A 17,459-nucleotide genomic window follows, 5' to 3' on the forward strand; every position below is an offset into this window, starting at 1 on the left:
CTGCCTGCCACAGTCCCAGTGTGGGAATATTTTGGTTTTTTTTATCAGAATGAACAAAGTGTGAGCTCATGAACACCAACGAGCTGATATGTCGCATTTGTTTGAAAATAGTGGCGACAAAGAAGAAGAGGGAGGTGCAGCGGAGCCTTGTTCTTTGACAATCCACTCTTACTGAGGCTTTTGGTCTGCAAAGTAAATAGATATAAAAGCACCAAATAGTGGGCGCTCAAAGACAGCTACATCGCCAAAGAAATGCAGCCCTTCAATATGGTTGAAAGCCAGAAATGTTAAAAATGTTTGACAGACAGTACGGATTGACTGGGAAAAAGTACATGTTACAAACAATTCAGGAACTGTATAAACTCCCTTTTATTTAGGCTATAGTTTTTATTGTTGTTTTTTTTTTTTTGGAGTTTCTTTTTTTCTTTAGAGACAGGGTCTATGTTTTATTGTTTTTGAATAGTATGAATTATTTTCATTGACATGTATTTTTTTCTAAAAAAAAGAGTCCATTTCATTTTCATTGTATTTTTTTCTCTGTCTTGTTTGTTTAATTTATTATAATTTTTGTTTAATTTATTTCATTTAAAAGAACCTGACCTTTTAATTACAGTTAAATACTCTTAAGAAATTCAAGTTTCTTGCTCATATGGTGTACTCACTTTATTATCCCATTTATCATAGTTACATCAATGAAAAAATGGAGAAAAAATCAAAATAATATTGACAATAATATTGTTTATCGGCAATAATATTTTGGAAAATTATCGTCTAGCAAAATTTATCGTGACAGGCCTAGATGCCAATTTATCTGAAAATAAGTTTTTTTTATACATATATACCTTAATAAGTGTTGAAAACAAGCAGAAAAAGAAATGTTACTTTAAAAAAAGTTTATTTAAGAAATAAAGAATTTACAAGTCACATAGTTTAAATAATCATCACATTTTGAACTAGTCTTTGTCATCTCACATGAGAGGACAAGGCAAACCAGCCCTCTCGCTCTCTCCGTTTCCCCACCTGTTTTGGAAAAAAAATGTTTGTTTTTCTTCTTTTTAATTTAAAAGTAACATTTCAGTTTCATTTTTTTTCAAAGCTTTTAAAATTCTTCAGAATATTTAGTTTGTTAGTTTGCTTACTTCCATTCTGTCATCCTTTGTTTGTCCTCCAAGACTGTAAGATGACACCTGCGAGCCAGCAGACCTGAATCACAGTAACACCACATATGGCAGGTGTTTCTGACCCAGTGTGACGAAAGACTTCATTCTTATATTTTTAAGTAATCTTTGGGATGAAAAATGTTCTAAAAAGTTACATTTGTTTCCATATTACTGAGAAATGATGAATTTTTATATTTGATTTAGATATTTTTTGATGGGTGGTGTCTTCTGAAGTGCACTCTGTAAGGAAGCACCTACTGTCTCGACATAGCCCTGGTGTGTGAAAGATGCTCCTGTGCAGCCAACAGCATGGACAGGTCTGGACCACCTCCTTCAGTTGAGAACAATTCGACACAAAGATTTTTCTTTTAATAAAAGTGAGAGTGACTCAGACAGACAGACTGACTTTAGATTCAGCTCACATACCTGCTGACTGTGGACTGATGGCTGATGGAGGGATGGGGGATCCAGAGGGGGAATCACTTGGTTTCTGTTGTTCGATCAGCTCCAGGAGACGGCCCCTTGCTGCTGCACTTTGTCTGTTCAGCACCAGAAGGCGCTGTTCCACACTTCTTGCACACAGAGAGGTAGGTGACGTCCCCTAAACGAGAAACAATGAAAACATCCACTGTTTAAAGTTATACTTTCAAAATACTCCAGCCAGAGTAATATTATCCTGATTGCAAGCACTCTGCTACACTGAGTATTGTGACCCAATTCATTGAAACACATTGTGATTTATTATATTTATAATATAATAGTATAATATCACTAGAAAAGCACTCAGAGAGCACAGACCCTCACCAAGCATATTGGGATTTTCACGCAACACTTTAGTCCTACTTTAATGTTATACTTTCTTTCAGCAGACTGTCTGCTACAATTTGGTGTTAGTTGCAGGTTTGTGCAATAATTTGTTACCTGACAGTATTGAAAATAATGACGACCCATTACATATTTTAATATTCTGGATCTTATCCAGAAAATTGCCAGGATCTGGATCATACTTCTACATCTTTCAGAAATCATCGTGACCTTGTCTTGTTTTGTTTTGCAAAGCAATCTGACCATTTATCATGAAGTTATGGTGTATATGGTGGGCCTTTCCATGTGGAGTTTGCATGTTCCCCCCTGTGCATGTGTGGGTTCTCTCCGGGTAATACGACTTTCTCCCACAGCCCAAATACATGCTCATTAGGTTAATTGACCACTCTAAATTGCCCCTAGGTGTGAGTGTGTGTGTGAATAGTTGTGTATCTATGTGTCAGCCCTGTGATTGACTGGCGACCAGTCCAGGGTGTACCCTGCCTACCCTGCCCAATAACAGCTGGGGTAGGCTTCAGTCACCCGCGACCCTGCAAAGGATGAGCGTTTTAGAAAATGAATGAATGTCTAAAAAGAGTGGTCTATAGATTTTGGGAGGCACGGCAGAGCAGACTTGGCAGAAACACAATATAACATGCATTGGTATGTCAGGATTAGTGTTTAAACCTCTGAATACAAAAAATGTAAACTCATAATTATATATACTCTTTCCTTTAAGTAAGTAAAAAATATTTTATGAAGAAAAGAAAACTCAGGAAAATGTATTTTGAGTCCATATTGCTATACATGATTATGATTGTTAGTATTGTTTTCAAAGTGCAACATACTTCCTCTCTTTCAAAGGCCAGACTTGTACAAACTTTTACAAACATTTGGTTCCAGAAAACTTTATGAACAAAGCCTAAAGTCTCTGAATAAATAAAAAACAGGATGCTAAGATATGTCTCCTGTGTTAAAGTAGAAGTGTTACCTGAGAAATCTGCTGAACTCCTTCAGGAGTCAGCGAATGACGACTCCTTCTCCCTGTGCTGCTGGAAGCTGACACCCTCCTCTCTCCAGCACCTGTTGGTGTGACTCTGTCTGCGCTGCCCGGACTAAAAAGTCTTTCTCCATTGCTGTTTCTAGATGATCCTGCAACCCTTGAACCAGCCTGGCTAAGCTGGGCCTTAATCAGGTTGTTCTGCTCGCTCAGCTGTGCTATCTCAGCTAGCATGGCCTCTGGAGAGAGCTGTGAGTGGAGAGCGTTAAGGGCCAGTGTTGACGAAGAGGTAGGAGGAAGGCTGATGAGAGGAAGACTGGTGAGGCTGGAGGCTGAGCTGAGGGCCTCAAAAGAGCACTCTGGAAGAGACAGGCAGTGAAACCAACAGTTGGTTGAATGGGAGTATGAACAGATATGTCCTAAACCAGGTATTTAAAAAGATACCTTGGCTGTTACCAGAATTTCGATGCCAGTTGTTTCTCTGTCGAGGAGGGGAGAGCAGCACAGCAGGAGAAACAGAAGGTTGTATTGACTCCATGTGTTTCACAGCAGCTGGTGCAGACTGCAGGGCTGTTTTAGACATTAAAAAACAAATCATGAACTCTTTCCTCTGCATATTGTGATGCACTGACAATCAAATGCAAAAAGTGTCAACCTGCTGCTTTAACATTTGAATCTTCAAGTGGGTCAGTGCTGGTCTTCAGTAGTCCAAGTTCCCCCATCACCAGCACCACCGTGTCCAACCTCTGCTCCAGCTCTGCTGTCTGCTGTAGCAACCCAGCCTGAAAGGAACCCAACAGAAACAGGTTCATTGAACAGAAGGCATCTAATCAACAGCTTGTCAGTGTGTAAACTGTGTTTCACCTGCAGAGCTGCAGCCTCTTCCCTCAGATTCATTGTCTCAGCAGTGAGAGCATCAATCAGGGCCCGCTGCCCTTTCAACTCCTCCTCAAGTCGTCTCCTCTCCAGAGCCTCAACCTGAGCCTCCTCTTCTTTCTGCATACAGTTTCGTTCAAAGCAGATAATAAAGCCAGGGAGCATTAAGTAATTCTTTTGGACAACAATAGGCTTAAATATCTTACTATGCTGTGTTATATCTGTTCCTTGGAAGTTGGAATTTCCAAGTTCCAAGTGGGAATGCCCAGCTGGAACCCCCCCCCCACCCCCGAGATCGAAATTTCCGACTTGTAAGTCGGAGCATCCACACCACCTCCGAGTTCCCAGTAGGAAATTCCGAGTTCAGGGATAAACAGCAATTAAGTTCCTTATATATTCCTTCTATTTTTGAATTTTAGACTTGTGTTTGTCGCAATAATCAGTCATGTATATAGTATTGTTCACTGTTTACATACTGAAATACTGCTGTTAAGGCAAGTTTTCTGACTTAGCAACAGGAATGCTGAACTCAGAGAGGACATCACTCCCACTCCCGACTTCCCAGTTCCAAGTACATATGCTTTAATTCTGGCAATAACTCTCTATTTAAGCTAAACAACATGTCAGATTAAAGTCTTATAATCAAAGCGCCTACATACTGCAAGCCATACCCCTAACACTCCCAAAACATTATAATGTGATGCGCTATCGTGGAATTGCAGTGTACAGGAGGAGGACAGCACATCAGTGAGTCAAACACCTTCCTGTGATGCATTTTTGTATACAGTCTGTAAGATTTTTAATCTGTCCACTGGATTATAGGAAGGAATTTTAGGGACAAATGTCACACCTGTTTGAAGAGATGCACCAAACGCCCCAGAGTGGACACCAGTGCAACTGAAAATCCTGTGAGACTCTGTGAGCTGCTTTGTTTCTGGCTCTTAGCAGAATCTGCTTTGGGGCTTTCACTCAGCAAATCCAAGTCTGCTTCTACTTGACTCAACATGTCCTGCAGAAGACCCAGACTGGACTGGTCTCCACTTTGAGAGGCAACACAGGAGCCATCCAGCTTCAGACTCTGGGATGCACACTTCCTGGTCCTTCTATTACATCGACTGTTTCCTCCTAAAATTACAAATGCAGGTAAAGAAATAAATTCCTCTATCAGTTGCAATGTGAAGTATCTTAACATTCCTTGTTTACACATCATTAAAGAGATTCTTGGTTCTACCTGGCTGGCTGGAAGATAGCCCAGGGTTCAGAGCCTGTGAAACCAGAACAAAAGGTTCTTCTTTTCCTTCGTGGGGCTGACTTAGTCTGGACTGAGCACGCTGAATAGCCACTGTGGCGTTGAGAGCTGAAACATGATGGAGTCATTAGATCAAACCATAGACTGTATAATACATGGATGTAGTCTCTGAGACGTCACCCATCAAAAACCACATCAAAAAGGTCTGTAACAAAGTCAAATTCAGACGTTCAAATTTCAGGTTCATCACAAACTCTCTATCAACTGCTGCAGCAAAGGTCTTCTTATACTCTGTAATTCTCACCTCAAGAGGTAGGCCATGGGCCTCCTAACTAACTGCTACAGGGTGCAAGACCTGTCAGTGACACAGGCTGCACCTCTTGGGCAAACTCCTGATCGTGATTTTCTTCCCTCTCTTTTTCTTAAATGTCTTTTTGCTGAAACTTTATTTTTCTTCCAACCTCTTTACCTGGTGCTCTGCCTGACGAGCAGGGAGTCACAGGAATAATATCTCTCTCCACCTTGTCTGAGTTGAGATGATGGACTTCCTGTGTTGCTCTAGCTTGAGACAGTGCCTTCATTTTTTGTACATTTGCCCTGCAAAGGAAACACTCAAGGTAATTCAGTGCAACTGAAAGCTGGGCAGTAATCTGTGATCACTCACTCTTTATGGCAGTGCTTGTTTGTGGGCACTATTACCTTCTAATTACATCACAGGCTGAACTACCATCAGGACTGTTATCTTCATCGCTGCAGGCCTCTGGAGATTCTACTTCATTAAGAGCCTGGGGAAACCACATAAGAAATGCAAACCAAAGAATCATGTAAGAAATGGGAATAACAGGATGAAAAAAGACACACATGCAGTACATTAAGATTAAACAGTAGAAAATAAAGATTTAAACACACACTTGTTTATCCATCATAGACTGGCTGAGCAGTGACAGCTGAGTAGGAGGATCTGGTAGCTGAAGCACAGGCAGCGTTGAGTCAGAACCACAGTGTGGTGCCATTGTCACACTAGGGTGCCCTGCAGAAAAACATCAACACACTGTGTCAGCAACAAGAAATTCAACCCAGGATTCTCAAAAACAACTACAAGAACCAAGAGAACACTTATCACATTTTTTTAATACTGCATCAATCTTATAACAATCTGTAGTAGTCACAGTGCCAACAAAAACCTTTCCACCTGTCTGTCTACGAGGAGCATCTCCAAACAAGTCCTTAACAACAGCCATGGCTCGATCAGAGCGAGCCAGCACATCCTGTAGCAGCAGCTGGTCAGAGAACACCTGCAGCAAAGAAGAACAACCCCAACAGTAGCAGGGGCACGTTTCCTTTACATCGTATTTTTTTATTTGCATAAATTGTAATTTTTATTGAAAACAGAAAAGGGGAGCCATAAATCAGTGAGCTGTAAATCAGGGAATTTGTCACATACTTCTCTGATGATGCTAAGGCTGGCTTTGTCAAGAGGTGCAGGGCTGCCAGGGTGTCTGAGGCGGCGTTTAAGGGCTTTCTCCCTTAGCTCCCACTGAGCTGCAGCCGTGTTGTGGGACTTGTGAATCTCATGCCGATAATTCTGAAGTAAAAGCAAACACATATACAGGAAAGTTTTAAGCTGAGCCAGCAACACTCTGGGCTGTATGGGGGTCTTGTGCTCAGGTTGCTTTAAACTAACTAAAGAAAAAAGATGCAATCTTGAATGCAATGAAGTAAATTACTCATTATGTGTTCCTACACACCAGTGAAATGACAGTCAAGTATCTTGGACAGTAATTTTGTTTTTGTAGTTTTCGTTAAACACATGATGCTTCAGCATAGGAAGAAACGGTTGTATAAAAATAGACCACAGTAGTTTGTTTCCAGTTGCACTCCTGGAGCCCATGTGCTTGAAGCCCTCTGCTTTTTCTATATCTGGGATTGGACATGCAGAATTTTTTTTGGACATGTGAATTTTTCATCAGGAGGCCCAGTGATGCCCACACACATCAAGACAGTTATGTTGTTACATTTACCCTCAATTTTGTGACATAAATAATATTTAAACCTAGTATTTGTTATTATAACCTTCGGTCCCAAGACTTGTTTCTATTGACTGTACCGAGGGTCCGCACTGCACTAGGTAGCAGGGCTTTCAGATGTGCTGCCCCTTCAGCATGGAGTGAGCTGCAAAAAATCTTAAAGTTACAGGATCTGGTGTCACTTGATGCTTTTTAAGGCTCTTCTGAAAGACGTGGAAGCAAGTACATTTTGCTGTAGATGTTTTTGACCGCTGATTTTGTTTCTATTCTGTGTACTTGTTCTTTCTGCTTTGTTTTTAACTGTGTTGTTGTGTGTGTTTTGCAACTCTGTGTTTGTGCGGCTGCTTGTCTCGGCCAGGACTCTCTTGTAAAGGAGATTTTTAATCTCAACGAGACTTTTTCCTGGTTAAATAAAGGTAAATAAATAATGAATATTACTCCAGGTTAGCTCAGATGATAGAACAGTATTGACTGCAATGTAACAGTGCTCCGGTTCTGCACAGGCACAGACTCATCAGCTTACCAGCTCTGCGGGAGTCAGCTTGTGCACTGACAGGTCACTTGTGGTGCTCTGGAACACACAAAAGTAACCTGGTTACTTCGTCAAAGCCTCTACTTGAAAATGACAATAATTGTAGATTTTACAAGTACAAGACAAGATTAACAACATTATACAACTGCTACAAGACATCAAGAGCAGCCTTTCACGTCACTTTTTAGAAAGTGTATTTACATTTACTACTCACCACCCACTCTTTTTTAGTAGCTGCTGCCTTCTTAGGGCGAACTGTTCGTTTTCCCTTTGTCTGTGGCTGTGAACGCCCCACTCTCACAAACGACATCTATGAACAAAGTTATTTAAAAGAATAAAGTTAATAGTTGTACTCAAAACAGAGATGTTAGCTTTTAGCTTTGAGCTCCACTGTCGCAGATCTGCTCAACCATAAGCTTACGTTTAGTTTCTGAATTAAGGAGTTGGACATACGAATAACTCTATCGTTTACGGTTAACAATTCACCTTCTTGTGTGTAAGAAAAGTCTGTCTGGCTGCACGACGCTTTGTTGCCACCACCGTTTGTTTACGTTGTTTGAAATCTCTTCTTCGGTTAGCTCTGACTGTTCCATCGCGTTTTTAAGTCGCGCGCCACTTCCTGTGCTGTGCCGCTTCACAGTGCAGCATGATGGGAAATGGAGTGCAGGTAAGGTAAGAAGCTCAGAAAAGCTATGGTGAAACTGCTTGTAAACAGATTTTGAAGCAGAATCTTATGTCAGAGATCTAAAACAGGTTTAATTTTTTGTTCTTCTTTTCTGTGTTCATGTTATTATCATGTTTTTTAATTGTGCCTTGATGTAGGCTTGTGTAAATTGTTAAAGAATTGCATGAGTCGACCCCCAGAGAGTTTTTTCTACCTTTGTAGTAGCTTATAGGGATCCAAATAAACACGTAGATAAGAAACAATTAAACGTTACCCTTTAAAAATACGGTGCTAACTATTAATTTTAACAAAAAGTAGAGCCTCAGCAGCGATACATTTCAACAGCAAAGGGGGAAATCCATGATAAGAAATTACATCTAAAAAAATACGATGTGTGCAATACCTACAATGAATTTTTTGACTGTTGTATTTTTTTTAACTTTGTACATTTAACCTAAAGTTTTAATGGGACTGCTATCCATGTTTTTACAACTGGTCTTTTGCAGCTATTTCTATCACTTCAGGCTAAAATAAGTTACAATCATATATGATTTTATTACAATAAACAACCAGCCACTTCCTCACCGCAGACTAGTTTGGGGTTTGTGCTAGGTTTTTGCAATCATCCGGTAACTCCACCAGAGGGCGCAGTCGTCCTGAAAATCCCCTGTTGGTGTCGAAAGGGAAACGGATTATTGTAGACGCGGCATCGGACAGTCAAAACTAAAGGATTTCTTTATAACTGGGTTTCATTCACACGGCCTGAAAGTTTAGTTCAGTTAATTACAAACTGCTAAATTTCGTCACAACAACGTGTATTTCAACCAATCCGTTCTATATTTTTGCTTGTTTACCGTACAAAAAAGTTTCTTTTGAAGTTTCAGCGTACACATTTTAGTCTGTTATAGGATTTTATTTTAAATGTTTTACACCGGAAGTTGAACGCTGATTTTCTGCAAACTCTATCCCATAGTTATGATTGCTCATTAGCCTAGGCTATTAAAGGGGATGTGTCTTCCCATATGACTTGTTGCACGCCCCCTCACTTAGACGCACAGGAACACAGTCTGCGCGCTTTAGTTCAATCCTGCTGGACTAACCTAGACCTACCACACTGCCTACTGCCGCTTAAAAATGCAGACCAAGACACAAAGAAGCGAAATGATCAACTGAGTGCAAGAGGGAAGTTTTGAGAGGTATCTTGAATGACTGCTGAATGGTTTTAAACTCCAAGCGCTCTTTTTCTGCATCCCTGGGGAAAGTTTGCTGAAGAGAGAAAGGAGGCGTGCTGCGGTGCCAGAGGGGGATCATTTGTTTAACCTTATTGGATTTGGCAAGAGCTCCGTGATTTGTTTTACTGGATTATAAATTAATGTTAAACTACCTGATACCTTTTTAGTAGCATTTTATTCACGTTTTGTAAAACTTTGGATTATCATCTCCACCGTGGAACAACTTTTAGAAACGTTGGATCTGAATTACGCACAGGATTCCTCTGACAAATGACAGCTTCTAAGGGCTTTCTTGCACCCTCAGTTCACCCTCTTGGCTTCTTGTGTCGCACCCTTCTACGGCACCACTTCCCTCATCAGGTGAGGTAACCACGGTGAGAAAAAGTTTTTCCGTTTCTTCCCCGAGGATGTGGGGAGGAGGTTTCCCGAAGTATGTCACCATAATCGTGACTTTTCTCTTGGTCGTCATCGACGTGAAAGCCAGTGGGGAGTACTGCCACGGTTGGCACGACTCTCAGGGCGCTTGGAAAGAAGGTTTCCAGTGCCCGGAGAAGATCGACGGGGAGGACGCAATCATCTGCTGTGGGAAATGCGAGCTGCGCTACTGCTGCTCCAGCACGGACGCGCGGCTGGATCAGGGGAGCTGCGACAACGACCGGCAGGCTCCAGAGCCCGGGACAGAGAACAAGGAGGACAAGGACTCGGGTGCAGGTATAAACCACATAGTTCCTTAATTTGAGCCTCTAACTCCTGCATACAGTGAAACTTTTGCTCTGTAAACAAACCAAAAATAACTCATTGAGTGATCACTGTTTATTGCTAGACTCTTTGCAGGCCTTATATGCACAAGCTGCTTTATCTTTGAAGTTGTTACAATGTTTGGTTTTCTCTGTTGAACACAACTGTCCCACGGTATTTCCACATAAAGAGCCTCATCTGCTGCCTGCTCCTGCTGCCAACGACAGCTGCGCAGGAGACAGCAGAAAACCAGTTAGGCTGAATGCACTCACAAATGGCACCGTGCGCTATGCGGCACTTATAAACAGCCCTGTTTGTTCTGGCCTGTAACAGATCAAAGTCGGGTTCAAATCACGCTGTCCCCACGGGGATCGAGTGTGGACTTGACAAGAGATTGAAATATTTGACAGAGACGCACTCAAAGGCACTGACAGATCTGGACATTTAGAAAAGTAATAATTTCCCCCTGGTTTCTATCTTAATGTATTGGGTTAAAACGTTTCTACACCATTCAGCTCTGCAACATTTTCCCCCATAGATAAATCTGCCATGGAGCCATGAGAGTCTGTATCATATAGGGGGCAGATAAACAACAGCTCTTCAAAACAGCACATATAATAAACTGGACAACCTGGAAAAAAAGAGGCAACACTGCCTTTCTTGATGTTTCCCCAGAGAATACCCTGCCCTCTTTTGGACCTCCTGCTAAAATCTGTCACTGGCTAAGACTACCATGCCTTATCACTCCAGGAAGAGGTATACATTTCATTCAGTGGCCTCCAGCCAAAATAACTTAAAGAAAAGCACCTTTTTTCCTCTCTAAGAAAAGAGGAAGTGTGTGTGTGTGTGTGTTTTAAAGGCTTGGTTCAGTTAGTGCATTTCATTCATTTTTCATTCACTTGCAGCCACATTAATCATCCAGGAAAGATACACACTGTAATGTCAATGGATAACAGGCAGGAAATTATTAATGTGCTCAGCATGAAGGAACATATGGTATTTAGGAACAGGAGAACGCCCGTGGGAGAGCCGGGGAAGACGAGGGAGAGTCCAGCCAGCGGAACCACAAAGAGAGTGTGCCCAAAACAAGGGTTTAAGATTAAGAGAGGGGGGATGCTGTTACTGCGGCATGGCTGCCATGGCTCAACTCAGGCAGCAGGTGTGGAAGAGTGACAGGGAACAATGGGGGGGTTCAGCCACTGTGAGTTCAGGATGAGAAGGTCACACAGAGCATGAAGGGCTCGAGTGGAAAACCCTTTTTTGATAGAAAGCGAAGTCCCGAGGATGGTTTGATTTAAATTCCATGTGCAACCTTTGTGGCCTGTTGCTCTTCAGCTGACCGTGTATAACTCTTTTTCCTGTCTGTCCACTCAAAGCACTTTTACATCACATTCCACATTACAGTGATAGCAGAGATGGTGACATAAGAGACTTTATTCAATCATCTGGGGTTAAGTCCAAGTGCAGTTAGGGATGTTAGCTGCAGGACTACGGCCAAAAACAAACAACAAAGTAGGTATTCAAATTTTATGAGTTAGATCTTGAGGGATTTTTTTTGCCTATATTTGAGGACAACTTCACCACAAGTTGGATCTAAAACTTCAGTGGCTCCTGATCAGTCAATCAAAATCTTTCTAATTTTCAGATCTCTACACTGAATTGACAATTAATAATTATATAAAGAAACCAAATCAAAAATCCTTAAATTATACAAAAAATGTACTGCTAAATCCAGCTGTGCTATGCTAATTGTTCACCCAGTGCAACCTCTCTGCTCCAGACTTTAATTTCTTGTAAAATGTGCTAAAAATGTCTTTCCACGACATTTTCCACAGGCATTCATGGTTTCTGGAAGATGACAGACGTAGAACTCATGTCTTGTTTACAAATAGCTTTACTTTGTGATGCAACTCAATTTTGAAATAAGCTAGTTTAGAAACAATTCTTTCAACGTTATGTCGGACCACTGAAATTAAATTCATACTTTATCTTTCAATTCAGTTTAATCATGATGTTAAAGTTTTGGATGTATCCAAAACCGGGTTTGAGTTCTCAAACTGAACATTTCAGTCATTCTCAGGTTTACCAAGCTTGTGTTAGCAATAGGAATTAGCCAGCTGGCGGGGTTACACTTCATGATGACAGTAGACTGTTGGTGTTTTTTCTTCTTTGCTACAGAGACAAAAACTCTTCCATCATTAGATCCTCAGGGGTGAACCTGCCACAAAGAAACAGTGTTTTACTGCTTTATGTTAACAAATGAAACTACATCCAGAATTAGCATAAAAGGATGCTGTGTTGCCATGTATGTGATATGTAAAAATTCATCATGCAAACATTCACATTTTATGCTTTTTTAAAGCATTTAACCTGAAGTTTGATGAAATGGTAATTCCAACACCTCAAAAGAAACATATTGTAGACCCTAGTTTAGCCTAGCTTGTGTTAGCATGGTGCAAATTCTCGCTTAGCATGCAGGCTAACTTGTTTGTTTTTTCTTCCTTAATAATCTAAAATTTCACCTGATTTACACCCAAAGAAAGACAGCAGATGAAGTCATTTTGGGGTATTCACTTAAATGTGATTAAAATAGGTTCAAATGTCTTTGTATTTATTCGTATCAGTACAGGTATTGGTATATACCGAAAATATAAAAGTTTTTAATTTGTGTCCCTTTCCAGCACAAAATTTCACTTCAACATTCCAGTTGTTTTGCTTTAACTTAAGTAGGCTTTTCTACAAAAAAAAAAAATATATCAAAGTATTCCTCTCACCATCATATTTAGGTGAAAGACGTAAAAATGAAATTTCTTGTGATTTTGAACCAACTGACCCAGAATTAAAGAAAAAAAATGATATCTGTGACATACTGACTTTCTCAATACAACAAAACCTATATTATCAAGTTTATAAATTAAACATTTTAAATAAACTTTGAGATAATGTTTCATAACAAATAACTTATTTCATCAGTACACCTGCATAATATCGATTAAGATTATTTATTCAATACTTGTCAAGCTTTTGTGGTTACACCATTTGATAATTTAATGGGGCTGATTCTTTAAATGGTTAAAATGGTTAAAATGGTTAAAATGGTGTATAAAACACTGACATACACAGACATGCATACTACACTTAAAAAAAACACCTATCATTCTGTTGTAGCAGGTTTAAAGCATATTTTTGGTACCAACCCTAGTGTGTCACTGCCCCATTTGCTGTATTTTCTGCTTTTTGCCCTCCCTCCTTGATTTACCACACAGTGCTTCAGAGAGACGTCTTCCAGTCAAAGCAGGGATGAAGTAACACTAGACGAAAGTTTTTGGTATTACTAATCCTTGTTGATCATGCAGTAAATACAAGTGGAGAAGTTGAGGTGGAGGCCATATAAGCACAGGAAAAGAGAGCAGTCAAAGCCTCCCTGAGACATTTCTGCTCTTGTAACTTATATACATGCTGCCATAGCAGAGTTCCTGTTAAAACCTGTTTACTGGAAGGCATTAGCTGGGAGCTGCGCTGGCCTCTGAAGTTGACACCGCTTCTTGTCAAAGGGAAATGGGTCAAGGTCCTAGTTTGTTTCATGTCACAAGAGTCCTGGCCTCTGGTTTATGTCTTTTGTCGCCTGGACTCAGTGCCACAGCCACAGCACGTCCTCCAGCGCTTAACAGGTTTCACTCAGTAATCCTGCTTAATGCCCTGCTACTTTTGATGAGCATTCTGAAAAAGTTTCTCAAGGTTGTATGGATGTGTTTCAAAGAGCCCAGAGACAAAAGGAAACTGGAGCCAGTTGCCACCTCTCTCTTTTTTTGGCATACCGTTACACCTCATAATACACGGGCACATTCAAAGCACAACATAACTACACCCTGTGGGAACAATAAAATACAACTAATCATTGCTAATGCAACACGGCGCTTACTGTGTTTGTAAGGTGTTTTTGTGAGAGAGCATTGGAGGAAAACACCTCAGAAGTGACCTCACCTCATCCGTCACCTTATTTCTGCCAAAAATAATTGACTCTGTGCCTTTACTTTGAGGTCAACCTGAGCAGTATGAATGAAACTGTAAGTGTCTTTCAAAGTCAAGTTATTATCCATCCAGTTTGAGAGTTGTCTTTGGAGCTTCTCCTGCTCACATTGAAACTTTATAAACTGTAACTTCAATCCTTTTCACAAATCTGTCAAGTTTTTGACCGTTTTAATAAAGCCTCTGCAATCTTACCCAGGATATCACACTTTGATAGTGAGGTCTGTCAGAGAGCAACAAGTCCACCTTTGACTTTAAATCTTACTTTTTGACTACAAGAAATAAAAGGTCAGAGAGGAGGAATCAGTTTACTCCTTCGATTTAAAGGACTGAATAACCTTCTGTTCCGCTACGTTAAATCAATCAACTTTGATACCTTTTTTAAAGCTGAAGCCAAAAACTTCAGTTCAACCTGGATAACTTTTTTTCAAAGAGTTGGTCATAAATAGTAGAAGGAGAAAAAAGTCACAAATATCTGCTGGCAGGCAGCTTCAAGAATGTATCACACACACTAACACACACACACATACACACACTAACACACACTAGTCTGCAGAGTCGAGGAGGTTAGGGACACAGTAGGGTGCTGAGGATTAAAACAGATCAAAACAAAGTTAATAACTGCTAATGAGAGCCTGGGACTCCCTGAGGACCTGATCCCAGGGCACCTTTCATTCTTTCACCGAAGTCTAAACACTCCCTCCTGCTCAGGCTTTTGTTTCACCAAAGTTTTGCTCAAACACATGAGTTTTTATTTACCTAAAAGATTGTCTGTTTTACTCAGTGTGTCTCCGTGTTTTCCTCCACAGTGCCCATTTATGTGCCCTTCCTGATCGTGGGCTCTGTGTTTGTCGCTTTCATCCTGGTGGGCTCCGTGGTTGCCGTGTGCTGCTGCCGCTGCCTCCGGCCTAAACAGGAGCTGTCATCGGGAGGTGCGACAGGAGGGGGAGCTGGTGGCGGCCGGCTCTTGGAGACCATCCCCATGATGGCCAGCTCAGGGACCTCCAGAGGCTCGTCATCCCGCCAGTCCAGTACAGCCACCTCCTCCAGCTCCTCTGCCCCGCCAGCTGCCCCCCGCCCTGCTCCCCCTCCTCTCATGCGGGCTCAAGCCTCCTGCTGCCTACCCCCTGACGCCAGCGTCTTCGTCAACATGCCCACTAACTTCTCTGTGCTCAACTGCCAGCAAGCCACACAAATCATGCCTCACCAGGGGCAGTTCCTGCACCCGCAGTACATTGGCTATGCCCACCCCGTGGCTGCTGCCCCGGCCTTCCTGGACCCTACTCAGGGAGGATACAGACCTCTTCAGTCCCCCTGTCCTCCTCCTACAGCTGGGTCCAGTGATCAGAAATTTCCTCCAGTGACTGTGTGATGAGAGGCCAACCTGCAGACCACTCTGTTGTGAAGTTTAAACCTGTGAGGGCTGTGTTAGAGACCTTAAAGAAACGCTGCCTGAGTGGGGGAGAGAAGCAGGAAGTCAGACTCGCATGAAGAACTCACGAGGCAGCAGGGTCTGCCTTATTGATGTGTGATGTGTGTGTCTGTTTTGTGTGTAATGTGACCCCTTGGCAAGTTGAATTGAGCTAAGCTCAGCCTTTGATGGATTAAGACAGATGCACAAACAATTTTCTGTCTTGATGTAGAGTCAAACCTGCAAATTTGAGGGTTTTACAGCCCAGGTGGGCGCTCGTGCATGTCTCAAAAATGACTGTGCATGTGTTTATTTGTGTATTTGAATGAGTGAGAAAAGATTTGTTGGCCTAAAGGTGCTGGTTTGAGTGATGACTGAATGATTTATAGCAGCGAACTGTATGAAAAGTGGATATTCAGGCAAAAAAAGACCACATGCTGTGTTTCTGCCATGTGCACATCTGCACTTACATACAGTGTGTGTTTGTTTATGTTGAAAGTATGAGCAGAGAAAGTGTGTGGAGAGATGTTTGTACTGTACGTGTGAGTCAGTGTGAAGTGTGGAAGGACGGGGTTGTGTGAGTAACTGTGAGTGAGCTGTGTGTGTAATGGGAAATGCAGGTGGTGTGATGTGAAAAGCAGTCGCAATCTCCCTGTAGACCATTTAAACTCTAATGAAGTGAACACAGGACATAGGCTGTGACGCTCAACCCCACAATTCTCCCCCCAGCCCTTACTTCTGCCACCCAGAAAGAAAAAAAATCCCCAGCTGCCCTGAGCGGAAACACACTGACCAACTACAAAATAATCACAGTTAATGTACCTGACAAGTGTGAGTGTGAGAGAGGGGGGGATTACAGACGTAACTAAACCACCTGCCCTCTTCTTTTCTGTACTGTTCAAAGTGTTTGTGCCTGTGAGTGTGTGTGTGTGTATTTAACACTCCTACAGGTCAGTGCTGAGGGCATAAGCAGCTCCAGGGCTGCTTTGAGTTGTGAATTTACTCTTTAAAAAGGCACAAAATTGCAGTTGTTGGTTGTTAATTTGAAAGGAAAAAGATGAAAAGTGCAGCTGGGTAACTCAGTAACATGCAACCTGAGGAATGTGCTGCTCCGCTGAGCATGCAGCACGAGATGTCCCAAAGTACTAACAATGGGTACGTCTGCATCGGCACTCCCTGCACGTCTGTGGGACAGTCTGATAAATCTGAAACATGATGGAAGAGAGTTGGTGAAATTTGATGCAGGAGTGACATTTTTCAAATGAATCCTAAAATAAACAACTTTTAAACAGAAAACAATGTGTTGGGAGCACTAAGTTATTTTTAAGTTTCCACTGCCATACATGATAACAAGCAGGTTTCATGCTTTGAGCCAGACGTCTTCTTTACCTCTCTGGATGACTGGTGTTCACACAAATCAAACGAGGAAAGTGTTTCGCAGAGAAACACTCTGAGATTCTTCATCCCCTCAGCAAACACTCTTATACTTAAGCCTTCAGAAACACTAATTACACCCATTCAGAGAGCGCTCTACCACCCACAGAGTACCTGTCACATCAACCGATCACAGAGAGAAAGAGCAACAAAGTACAACAATGAGTAGTTAGAAACTACGACAAAGATCAGGAGGTGTAGTTTTGGCAGGCTCTCACAGAAACATCAGTAATGTGGAAAGCTGAGCTGGCCGGTGGGGAGTCGCTGGGGAGACGCTGAGAAGCATAACCGGCTCTCTGGCTC

General features: G+C 41.7%; 2 protein-coding genes across 5 annotated transcripts; one reads left to right on the top strand and one right to left on the bottom strand.

Annotated features, from left to right (window-relative positions):
- Positions 1-901: 901 nt before the first annotated feature.
- Positions 902-8,281, bottom strand: spice1 (spindle and centriole associated protein 1). 4 transcript variants are annotated; one of them, XM_074693536.1, is made up of 18 exons: positions 8,135-8,281; positions 7,863-7,958; positions 7,640-7,687; positions 6,534-6,674; positions 6,282-6,384; positions 6,001-6,119; positions 5,789-5,874; positions 5,559-5,686; positions 5,072-5,197; positions 4,691-4,965; positions 3,829-3,960; positions 3,620-3,746; positions 3,421-3,534; positions 2,956-3,323; positions 1,587-1,761; positions 1,419-1,491; positions 1,140-1,203; positions 902-1,020 (listed from the first exon to the last, which is right to left on the bottom strand). In XM_074693536.1, exons 2-18 carry the CDS (start codon positions 7,956-7,958, stop codon positions 964-966), a joined length of 2,232 nt encoding a protein of 743 aa, XP_074549637.1. In that variant the 5' UTR covers positions 8,135-8,281; the 3' UTR covers positions 902-963. The 4 variants fall into 4 exon arrangements, with proteins under 4 accessions (XP_074549637.1, XP_074549636.1, XP_074549635.1 ...); XM_074693535.1 differs by having other exon boundaries at positions 1,419-1,488; positions 3,409-3,534; XM_074693534.1 differs by having other exon boundaries at positions 3,409-3,534.
- Positions 8,282-9,412: 1,131 nt separating this feature from the next.
- shisa2b (shisa family member 2b) lies at positions 9,413-16,938 on the top strand. Its single transcript, XM_074693734.1, has 2 exons — positions 9,413-10,255; positions 15,121-16,938. Exons 1-2 carry the CDS (start codon positions 9,952-9,954, stop codon positions 15,681-15,683), a joined length of 867 nt encoding a protein of 288 aa, XP_074549835.1. The 5' UTR covers positions 9,413-9,951; the 3' UTR covers positions 15,684-16,938.
- Positions 16,939-17,459: the final 521 nt, after the last annotated feature.

The sequence above is a fragment of the Halichoeres trimaculatus genome, unplaced genomic scaffold (genome assembly GCF_033239565.1).
Source record: "Halichoeres trimaculatus isolate MK-OKI-2021-1 unplaced genomic scaffold, fHalTri1.1 fHalTri1_scaffold_18, whole genome shotgun sequence".
NCBI lineage: Eukaryota > Metazoa > Chordata > Actinopteri > Labriformes > Labridae > Halichoeres > Halichoeres trimaculatus.

What these genes read in the sequence shown, in the direction of transcription:
- shisa2b (XM_074693734.1), top strand. Translation starts at nt 9,952, where the DNA reads ATGTGGGGAGGAGGTTTCCCGAAGTATGTCACCATAATCGTGACTTTT. An exon ending in GGACAAGGACTCGGGTGCAG is followed by an intron (nt 10,256 to 15,120) that starts GTATAAACCACA and finishes TTTCCTCCACAG; the next exon opens with TGCCCATTTATGTGCCCTTC.
- spice1 (XM_074693534.1), bottom strand. Translation starts at nt 7,958, where the DNA reads ATGTCGTTTGTGAGAGTGGGGCGTTCACAGCCACAGACAAAGGGAAAA. An exon ending in CTACTAAAAAAGAGTGGGTG is followed by an intron (nt 7,688 to 7,862) that starts GTGAGTAGTAAA and finishes TGTGTGTTCCAG; the next exon opens with AGCACCACAAGTGACCTGTC. An exon ending in GCCTTAGCATCATCAGAGAA is followed by an intron (nt 6,385 to 6,533) that starts GTATGTGACAAA and finishes TCTTTGCTGCAG; the next exon opens with GTGTTCTCTGACCAGCTGCT.